This window comes from Populus trichocarpa, chromosome 5, assembly GCF_000002775.5.
Source record: "Populus trichocarpa isolate Nisqually-1 chromosome 5, P.trichocarpa_v4.1, whole genome shotgun sequence".
Classification (NCBI taxonomy): Eukaryota; Viridiplantae; Streptophyta; class Magnoliopsida; order Malpighiales; family Salicaceae; genus Populus; species Populus trichocarpa.
In genome coordinates this window covers 3,446,466-3,456,784 of record NC_037289.2, presented here as the reverse complement: position 1 = coordinate 3,456,784, position 10,319 = coordinate 3,446,466, and the positions used below count along the sequence as shown (strand labels likewise).

Sequence of the window (10,319 nt, the reverse complement as noted above, 5' to 3'; positions counted from 1 at the left end):
TTATTCATGTTTACTCAATTGAACTGTAGGTTTCCAAAACTTAAAGTACCAAACTGAAAACTAAGAAGTAAAAGAAGAAGCAACTTGTCAATTCCCACAAAATTTTGAGTCCATGCTCGATGGTGGATTAAGCTCAAATCCTGGACCTTCCGTGAAACTAATTATTGGGTCACACTGTAATTAAATAAAACCATCGTTTTGAACATGATATTCTTAATTTCTTTTTCCCTGTAAGAAAGGAAATTCATTTTCTCTCTCCACTTTCTCAATTGTCTTCCCAGAAATTTAGAATTCTACAGAGGCCCTAACCCTAAAAATATGCTGTTTTACCATAAAGTTGTCACCTTTGTATCTCTAAATTAAAACCCATCTTTAATTTCTCTCATAAAGTTTCAAACTTTCTTTCGGTCCTCAAGATCCAAACAAAAACCCTCCACCAAAATGTCACGAAAAGCACAAGCAGGTTATGGCACCATCCCCACCACCATCAGCGCAACCACAACCACCACCACAAAATCCCCACAATCACCAACCACCCTGACATTCATCTCACGCGTCAGCACTTCAACTCAAACCCTCATAGCCACGCGCCGTCCATGGCAAGAACTTATAAAGTTATCATCTTTCATTCGCCCTAACAATTATAATGACGCCATTTCACGCATCAAATTCAACGTCAATTACTTTCGTGTGAATTATGCAATGATATTTCTTGCAATCTTATTTTTAAGTCTTTTGTGGCATCCAATTTCTATGATTGTGTTTATTGTGATGTTTGTCGCGTGGTTGTTTCTATATTTCGGACGTGATGGTCCGGTGGTGGTGTTTAATAAAAGTCTTGATGACAGAGTTGTTTTGTGTGTGCTTGGATTGGTTACTATATTGGCGTTGGTGTTTACTCATGTGGGTTTGAATGTTCTGATTGCTTTGATTATTGGGGTGGTGATTGTTGGAGTTCACGCCGCGTTTAGGGGCACCGAGGATTTGTTTCTTGATGAGGAAAGTGCTGTTGAAGGTGGATTGCTTTCGGTTGTTGGTAGTCAGCCTTTGCGACCCACAATGGGTTATACTCGGATTTGAGTGTTGGTTTTGGTGAGTTTTGGTCTGATTTGAAGCATATATTGTATTGGTGGACTCTTGATCTGAATCGAGGTTTTTTGCACAAGACGTGGAGGATGTAACAGTGGAATTGGGGATCAGAGACTTGGTTTTTGTAGTTTGGGATTTTTGATTTGTTGTAACTTCTATATTGTGTGACATTGTTGGTTGTTAAAGATCAAATTGGGAACGTGTTGGTTGGTTCCGTTTACAAGGAGGTGGTTTTTGTGTGTTTCTGGTAGAATCTTTATACTTTGGTAATTAACTTTGTTGTAGTCATTCAAGTGTGATTACTAATTTGTATGTTCCAATTACTGTTAATGGCAACTTCTATTTCCTCCTCTAGCACATTGTGAATCATCGAGATGATTAACCAGCTTAAAAATTCTTGTCTCTTGTTCTTCTTATATTGGAGTATTTGCTTAGACTTGTTATATCTGATTGTGGCCAGTTGCAGTGCTGTGTTAGTTTCTTGATTTCTTTGTATGTTGGTCATTCTGCAAGATTGTCATGGCTTCTGCTCAAAAACATTATAAGAGCAAGATCTCTTAAAGTAGCATAACCAGGGTCTTTACTACATCTTTAACCTCTTCATATTAGTAGTCCCCGTATCTTCTTTTAGAATTTGATACGTTTTTACAACCTTTTGAATTATAGTAATTGAACCTTTTTTGTAATTTATGGTAGCAGTTCTATTGTTAGGGTCATGCATTGGTACTTGCATTTCCACGGTTTGTGATGCAACAGTGCACCACTCATAATACTGGGTTTTAATGCTTTTATTGAGCTAGAGGGAAAGCCAGTTTACTTCCCGATATTATTTTTCACGGTTCTAATTCCCAGGGGATTCTTGTTCTTACAACTTGATCCACAGGGACCAGAACCTTTGGTTTGAGGGCCCATTTGTCAACGTGGCCAACCACATTTTAAACTGCTGCAGTTGGCAATATAAAAAGCATCGATTCTTTTTGCTTTTTGCGCAGGCAACACGGCTCAGAAGTTCTGTTCTTTGGCTGAGGTCTAGGTGCATTAGCCCATGCCACATGCAACAGACTTTACAATCCAAATGACCAGAAAGTGGTCCCCGCCGGATCAAGTTTTCCCTCTGAAAGGTTCAAATTTATAGAAGTTAGTAAATTCCTTCCCCGCCCAAAGTGGTCGGCATGTCTGTATCGGCCGTAATAATTCCATGCTGTGGTACAGGTTGGCTTCGAGTTGACCTCTTCTGAGATGGTCTAGGTTGAGACGTGGGGGCATGATGATTCTCCGGCTATTTCTAGCTCACAACGTGAGAGGGGCCACTTAAATAGCCCAATTAGCTTCATCCTATTCCATTTCTATCTCCAACCTTTGATAACTTAAAGAACAAAGCATATCATCCCAAGCAAGTTTTCTATGCTGAGTTGCTAAGTGCTATCCTTATGAGGTTATTTGCTAAGGATAGGCAAATTCAGAGGGGGTAAATATGTGGATCCTTATTGCATTTTCTGCCACTTGGAGCTAAATTGAGGGGTCAGCTTTCTTCAGTTGTTCTGTGTTAAGACTAACCTGGAACTTAAATAGAGAAAAAATATTTAGAGGGGGGAAGGATGCCTTGGCTTCCTGTAATATATACGGAGATATGATGGTTGGCGTCAAGAACTTAAAAAGAGAACTTTTCTCTTTGCTATCTTACACGTGCTCTTATGTTCATTGTTATTAAATTCAGTTTGACAGGTTGATACTCAAGCTGGTGGGAAAAAAATCAATTCAGAATTGATTGATTAACTTAAGATTTGATAAAAATCTAGTTTGTTTTTCTTTGATTAACTTGGATCAATTTGAACGCGCCTAACCCATAACCTAAATTTTATGTCAAGTCGATCCATGAGTTAAGTTTAATATCTATGTTTATGTTAACCAGGGTTGAGAAAACAAAAGGGCATGGGGAGAAAAGAACAGTCCTTCTTAAGTTTTTATCTGCTTTGAGGTTGAGTTGAAGGTAATATAGTATTTACCCAACAATTTCATCATGTTCAACTTTTATAACCTAAAATATGACAATGGGATTCTCTTTTATCAAAGTAATCTTGAAGTCTGCAACAGTTTGATTGGTGCTTCAGCTGTGAATGATATTTGATACAGGTTGGGGTGTGGGTGCAGATATTCCTCCAGCTATTTCTTAGCTCACAGTGATGATTGTTTGCTGGGAGGGAATGTGGGCCCAATGAGCTCGATCCTATCCCATTTCCTACCTCGAAAAACTTGAAGAACGAAGTTGTCACTCGGGCGTTGGAGCCATTGCTAACCACTAATGTCTTAGGAGTAGTAGCTCGAGCTTTTGAGGCAAGAAGGGCGTCCTTGTTAATTAGTAATTACCATAAATTTTTATTATTATTATTAATATAAATATTCAGAGATATTAATTTCACTAGTTCTAAACTTAACAATTATATAAATTTTTAATGGTTATAAAAATACTTAAACTTATAATTATTAAAAAATAATTTTAAAATCTCGTTAAGTTTTAGAATGACTCCCTCTAATAAATTCTGCAAGGATGGCTCTCTCTAATAAATTCTGCTTGTGCAGGAAGTTGTAGTAGTAAGTTGTCTGAATTGGGACAAGGATGGCTCTCTCTGGATAGAAAGACCAATCACTTGGTAGCAAATCTTAAACGCCACGTGGTTGGCTCAGGTACTTCCACATGTAATATACTTGTATGGTTCCAAGCAAACAAGCTCTTATAACCAATCGTGACTCTATGGCTCTATTTTTCCTTCTTTTTGCGACCGCATTCTCTCTTTCTCTACACAGATGAACAAAAAATGGCTAATTTGCGCCTTTGCTATTTGCAGATTTCAAACAGTCTATGTACTGAACCTTGGTATGCCGGTAGAGGGTCCAGGTTTTATCATGGAAGTTGGAAAACTGTAAGCAACAGAAAGAAAGTCAGCCAACCGATCGAAAGACCTGTGGGCTGGAGTGGTAGTTGTATTGTGCAATGCTGTAGTACATCTTCAACTACATCAGCTGCGGAAGCAACTGAGCAAGTGTTTCTTGAAGATAGGAGTAGTATTGAAGAGAAGGAGGAGCAGTTTGAGTATTTGGCGAGTGAGTTTGGATGGAAAGTAAGGAGGTTAGCTGAGAATCGAGATGAGATGAGGGAAGTAGCTCAAATCCAAGCTGAAGCATTTCACACACCAGTGGCTCTCTTTGATGACCTTTTCTTCGAGTTCTTCAAGGTTTTTCCTTGTCCTTTTAATTATCATTAGAAGTACGAGAAAAGTAGAGAGATATTGTTATTTTCCTTTTAATAACTGCTGTGTTCATTGCTGTACCACGCAGGCTGAAGTGCTCTCTGGGCTTCTTTACAAGCTTAAGAACTCACCTCCAGACAGGTAAAACCACTGAATCAAAAAATGATAATTACATGGAACAATATGTATAAGTTTGTAATGATGAAACATTGCTAAGAAAGGATTTTAAGCCCTGAGAATGTGAAATCCATTTTTAGCATGTGAACCATTCAAGCCTTGCAGGTGGTTAAAGAATTAAAACCTTTCTTTAATTTTTCTTTTATAGGTCAGATTGGTGCTTTGGCTGATTGATCGCCAGAAAACATGATGACTATCTTAACATTAACAGATATGCATGTTTGGTCGCTGAGCCTGCAGCTGAAAGGAAACTGGTGGGCATTGTGGATGTCACAGCTTTAAGAGATAAAGATGTCCTACAGCACCTTGAGGGAGCGGATGAATACCTTTATATTTCAGGGATTGCTGTTTCCAAAAGTTTCAGGTTCTCACATTCAATCCCGTCAGGGATCTTATCATCTAATAACTGCTTTTTCATGTTATGGCAGCAGCTAACAATTTCTTATAATAACAGGCGGCGGAAAATAGGAAGTGTCTTGCTAAAAGCCTGTGATGTACTCTCCCATCTATGGGGTTTTGAATGTCTTGCCCTCAGGGCATATGAAGATGATATGGGTGCTCGAAAGCTATACACAAATGCAGGTTACAAAGTGGTATCAAGCGATCCCCAATGGGTGACTTGGATAGGAAGAAAACGCCGTGTTATTATGATCAAACGGTCCAATATGCTTGATTAGCATTTTCTAATATTTTCTGTTGCGGATGTAATCTAAGCATGGGCATACATCAAGCAATGTAAAGGAAGATTCTGCATGTCTCCTACGGATTGCCTAGCAAGTCCCTAGTCAATAGTTTGTTGCTAGAAGGATTCTTGAACTTCAAATTTGTTGGACTTGTACTACGCTTACTAGCAAAATACGAACCAACTTAACATAAAGGAGACATAAATATCAAAATTTGAAGAGAATGGATCACTTCATAAAAGATAAATCTGAGTAAGAAAAATACAGCATCTATATTCAAGAAGCTTACACAGCAATCTGAAATATCCAACAAAACCATGAACAAGAGACTTCTTCCATGGATAACATAGTAAATCAGTAAGAAAGCTGCTGAGGAAGAAAGGAAAGAAAATAAAAACCTACCTCATTAATCCTCCTCCAAGTTGATGGATTCCCCAAACTTTCCATACAAAATCTTCTTTAACTCAGTCATTTGTGCAAGCACAGAATTTTTCTCTTCCTCAAGTTTTTCCAAGTTCTGACCAGTCACCTCTTTCATCTGCTCTATCCTGGTCTCAACCTCATCCTTTGGAACATGAGCAAAGACTTCTCCAATTTGGAACCGAACCACCTCCTCATCGGTAAGAATCAACTCATTGCTTGCATCCTCCAGATTATCATTGGTTTCCTGAAGAAAAGGAGCTATTGTATTAGTAAAGAAACTCAGAATGGAAGAGACCAGGATATAAAAGCAAAATTATACATCCACAAATGCGTTTATAGAACAGGTGCGATGTGGGGCAACTTAGGTCCACAAGGTGGGTTACACAACAAGACACATCATTTCCTCCCTTCAATCCCTCCCATCCCAGATTACATGGGTTTCAATTCCAGGTATTTCGAGACTATGGCAAGTAAATTTACCAACTAGGCTAACTGGAACCCACAAGGCCAACATGGATAGCTTTTCTCCCATTTACTAATGATGGCCTCACTCTCTATTATCCGTGCTGTTGCACTACTAATGGCAACTTGACTGCAAGGAAAAACAATGCTAGCACTTGTGTTTTGTTTATTTACAATACATTTCAACAGCTACATGTATAATTAAGTCAAGGAGATGGGGTAAAGGATAAAAAAATCTGCGAGGGGAAATGATATAATCTTTTTTTGCACAAAGCATATTAGACTGGATGGACCTTGGTGGTAAAGTATTTGAACAGCCAATTGGAAATTTGAGGAAGAGTTTCTGGAGTTCAGCGGTTCTTAAATCTTATAACAGCGTGTTATGTTTAATTTCAGAAACAGGGAGCAAATGAAAGAGGCATGTTGGGGAAAGAGGCAAGAAATTTTGATATTTTCTCAGCTTGTTTATGAAGAGAAATCTGTTACAAAGGTGCAAATCAGAACATAGAGAGTGCACCTTAAATTCCGATGTTGAGTTTAACTTTCCTTAAAAATTTCCACAAAATCTAATGCATGTTGGATGGAAAATTTTTGCACAGCCAGAAAATTATAATAAGAAAATAATTATTCCAACTTTTCTTCCTTTCCCTCCTCGATTTTAAAATAAATTATGGAACAAAGAGGAAGATTGGAATTTAACTTTACTGCTTCACAAACTTTGGTTTTGGCCTGGAAGAACAAGAGTCCGCTTGCTCCAACTTAATTTTCTACGAACACAGTCCATTGGCATGCTCAACAAATCAAAGAAAACTGAACCAAAAGAGATTCAACAACTTGCCTACAATACATATTTCAATGCTATGACAAACCAAACCACTCAAGCTCGGATACGATAATTAAGAACAAATAATTCCTTAAGAATCTTCACAAGCTTAGTCTTAACTTCAATTCCCATTAAAAGCACGCGTGAGCACACAAAGAGAGAGAGAGGGAAAAAAAACGGAACCCACACCCTTCATGCATCCATCAGTGTTGAATTTACCAACCTTAACAATCTTTACTCAAAATAACACATTCAAGTCCATTCATTGCAAGATAAACGAGGCAACCCCAACACTCATTAACATTCATCACAAGCTCAAGTAGCTCACTTTAGGTTGCAAGCACAAGACTTTTTTGACCTGACATTTGCATAATCCCTTATACCGTAACAAGCAAACACCACTCTTAATCATGAAAACACCAAGACAGAAAATCGGGCTTACAATTCATATTCAAATCAATCATATTTACCCTATTAAACACAAACTCCATTTGCTGGCCACTCTAATTAACCAAAATCAACAATCCTTCTTTTCTCTTTTTATCTACCAATAATATTCAGTAAAAATATTAACCTCTTATTCAAAACAAAAAAACAACTAACCCAAAAACAATGATAAAACAAACCCATCAATTAAAAACACCAAACCAAAGCTGCCCTTGTTAATAATTCTGAAAACCCATCTCCATATAAATGAAAAAAGTTAATCAGAGTAAAATTAGAGGCATATAAATATACAAAAAAGATGGTACCTTGGCAATCTTAATTTCGTCTTCAAGCTCGTGGAATCTGTTGTTTAATCTGCCAAATTTGTTGATATTCTGTTGATCCTCCCAAGTCACCTCCTTGCCAGATCCACCACCCTTTAACCATTCAACTCATTCTTATTTACTTAGTTATTAAACCAAAAAAAAAAAGATAATTAAAAAAAGGGGGGCTCTGTAGGGTTTTGTAGGGGGTTTTCGATTGATTACCTGTTGCATGTTTTGATTTTGAGGAAAGGTTCCAACTTGCAAGCAGACAGACAAAGGTTTGATGAAGTCACTTGTTGCCCTTCAATCTCTCAACAGCTGCAGTCTGCAGACAACACACTGAGTTTGAACTTTGAAGATAATTGGTCGCTTTTTTTATACATTTTTTAACTTAGTACTTATAATTTCGCAAATGATGAATTGATTGCTAACTTTTTTTATATATATATTTTTTTACAATCCTCAAATATACATGCAAAAATATTGTGGGTAGTCTAGTAAAATTATTTTTTACATTAATTGGACTATTTTTATTTTTCAATAAAAACTCCGTCAAAACCATTTGATAAAAAATATTAAGGTTTTTACCAAATAATATTGTTTTATGTATATATATAAAAAAAGGGCACAGTTTGAATGCAAATATGGATAAGAATTCTTCAAAATAAATAAAATTCCTTAATTGAGATTTTTAAGAATTTAAGAGTAAAATCAATATAAAAAAGGTCATTAATAATAAATTTGAGACTACCTATATAGATGGATGGTATCTTTAAGATACGTTCTTTATTACGTTTGAATTTCCCTTGTTTTATTGTATTTTATTTCGGTAGTTGATGATATAAGATATAGAAAAAATTAATTAGAGATAGGTAAGATTTAAGAATAAAAAAAATATTAAATAAAGAATTAAGTTGCAAAAAAAAATATAAAAACATAGGAATTCAATATTGGTTTTTTTTTAAAAAATGAAAGGACTAACTAATGTTTCCTATTAAAAATATTAGATTAAATAACAGTTTGATGTTATGAAAGCTTAAACTACCGAATTAATAAGCTGGAGCAGCAAAGCAGTGTCACTAGCAGCATAAGCTTGCAAGCAGCTGTAGCAGTTCGAGGTGGTTAGCAGCTGGAATGAATTGTATAAAACATTACAAAGAATAACATGTTCATTAGGCAATAAGATTGAACAATTTTGCTGTACAAATTGTTAACTCTATCTCTCTCAATTTCTTCACCTCTCTTCCACAAATCTTCTTAAAACCCAATATTTATTAAGGCTTAACAATTAGTAATTGGAGCCAACAATCCCTGGCCAATCTTTAAGAATCTATGTTTATCAAAGAACAAGCATGGTGGAAAACAACATGAAGGCTATGGAAGAACACGCGAAACATGTGTGATGAGCTTCGAGAAATCAATGTTGTGATTAAGAAAGTAGAAGCCGATCATCAGGACAAACCAAGTCCAACTTCCTTCAAGGAAGGTTGCTCGGAAATGACTGAACTTTTCAAAAGTTATTCATGTTCGCAATGTAGGGTATAAAATTTCTGAAAAATGATATACTTTAGTTATTCTGTCCCTTCAGAGTTATAAAGAAACTTGTTATGCTTCGTGCTGAAAATTAAACTCTTCTCCAAATGTAAGATATTCTCCAGCTATCAATGCTCTCGAATATCATTCAAACGTTCATCCAACTATAAGAAAAATGAATGTTAATGTTTAGTTCTCATTATATCAAGAACTTATTATAATGGATCAAAATACTTTCAAGGAGGTAAATTGTTTCTTTTTAAATTAGTTTTGGAGAGAAACAAGAAGTGGGTTTTGAAAAAAATAAGGTAAAGCTTGATTCTTTGAATGAAAAAGAATATTCCTTATTATTAATTGGTTTATGGATCTTCTAAAAATGGAGAGTTTGATGAAAAGATTGAGAATTCTGGCGTGATGGTGCAATAAGTTGACAATTATATGGATAATAGATCAAAGAAAGAAGAGGAGGGTGATTCTGAGGAAGTTGAGAGGTAAAGGAGATTGGATCCAAGAAGAAGAAGATCAAGGAGGATTCTCACCGGTGACAATTCCATAACAAATATAAGTTTATCTGGTTATGCATGCACGAGAAGATCACCAAGAAAGAGTATATTTATAGTTTTACATAGATTTTATAGGACAATAATCTCGTATTGTTACGAAAGCTTAAACTACTGGACTAAAAAACAAAGGTAAGGCAACAAGCTCGAGCCATTTTGTGTCTCCCTCAAATCTTCTTAAAACTTACTGTTAGCTAAGGAAGATATTTAATTGGGTCTGAGCTCATTTTGTGTTTGTTTTTAGTGAGGAGAATTCTCGTGTTGGTTTTTGTATATAGAAATTGTGCCTTGTTTGGCTGGAATTTTAGTTGATATATCCACTCCTCCACTGGTGTCTCTGCTAAAGATTTCTTTAACATTCCCTTGTTGATCAAACCCACTTATCCAACATCTCTAAACTAGAGTTACTTGAGATGGTTGAATATATATTGGATTAATTCTTACACATGAATAAATTCTTGACAGGAGAAAGAATTTAGAATGTTTCATCCAAATAAATAAAACGTTGAACCCTAATAATGTGTTAGTGTTTGTAAATTGAAGTGTTTGATATTGATCTTTAACCTGTT

The 10,319-nt window shown here is 36.0% G+C and overlaps 3 protein-coding genes across 3 annotated transcripts; 2 read left to right on the top strand and 1 right to left on the bottom strand.

Moving 5' to 3' along the window:
• Nucleotides 1-167: 167 nt before the first annotated feature.
• LOC18098981 (PRA1 family protein E) lies at nucleotides 168-1,443 on the top strand. Its single transcript, XM_024600775.2, has one exon. It carries the CDS (start codon nucleotides 442-444, stop codon nucleotides 1,078-1,080), a length of 639 nt encoding a protein of 212 aa, XP_024456543.1. The 5' UTR covers nucleotides 168-441; the 3' UTR covers nucleotides 1,081-1,443.
• A 2,398-nt stretch (nucleotides 1,444-3,841) lies between these two features.
• LOC18098980 (uncharacterized) lies at nucleotides 3,842-5,355 on the top strand. The gene is made up of 4 exons (XM_006382743.3): nucleotides 3,842-4,322; nucleotides 4,426-4,478; nucleotides 4,726-4,878; nucleotides 4,969-5,355. Exons 1-4 carry the CDS (start codon nucleotides 3,906-3,908, stop codon nucleotides 5,189-5,191), a joined length of 846 nt encoding a protein of 281 aa, XP_006382805.1. The 5' UTR covers nucleotides 3,842-3,905; the 3' UTR covers nucleotides 5,192-5,355.
• A 55-nt stretch (nucleotides 5,356-5,410) lies between these two features.
• On the bottom strand, nucleotides 5,411-8,054 carry LOC18098979 (probable prefoldin subunit 4). Its single transcript, XM_006382742.3, has 3 exons — nucleotides 7,880-8,054; nucleotides 7,658-7,768; nucleotides 5,411-5,864 (listed from the first exon to the last, which is right to left on the bottom strand). The coding sequence occupies exons 1-3, from the start codon at nucleotides 7,886-7,888 to the stop codon at nucleotides 5,604-5,606; spliced, it is 381 nt and encodes a 126-aa protein (XP_006382804.1). The 5' UTR covers nucleotides 7,889-8,054; the 3' UTR covers nucleotides 5,411-5,603.
• Between the last annotated feature and the right edge of the window lie 2,265 nt (nucleotides 8,055-10,319).

Bases quoted from the DNA above. Each gene is read 5' to 3' on its own strand.
- LOC18098979 (XM_006382742.3), bottom strand. The intron at 5,865-7,657 runs GTACCATCTTTT...CCTTTTCTTCAG, and splicing joins ACGAAATTAAGATTGCCAAG to GAAACCAATGATAATCTGGA.
- LOC18098981 (XM_024600775.2), top strand. From the start codon at position 442: ATGTCACGAAAAGCACAAGCAGGTTATGGCACCATCCCCACCACCATC.
- LOC18098980 (XM_006382743.3), top strand. From the start codon at position 3,906: ATGGCTAATTTGCGCCTTTGCTATTTGCAGATTTCAAACAGTCTATGT. The intron at 4,323-4,425 runs GTTTTTCCTTGT...TGTACCACGCAG, and splicing joins TTTTCTTCGAGTTCTTCAAG to GCTGAAGTGCTCTCTGGGCT. The intron at 4,479-4,725 runs GTAAAACCACTG...TAACATTAACAG, and splicing joins AAGAACTCACCTCCAGACAG to ATATGCATGTTTGGTCGCTG.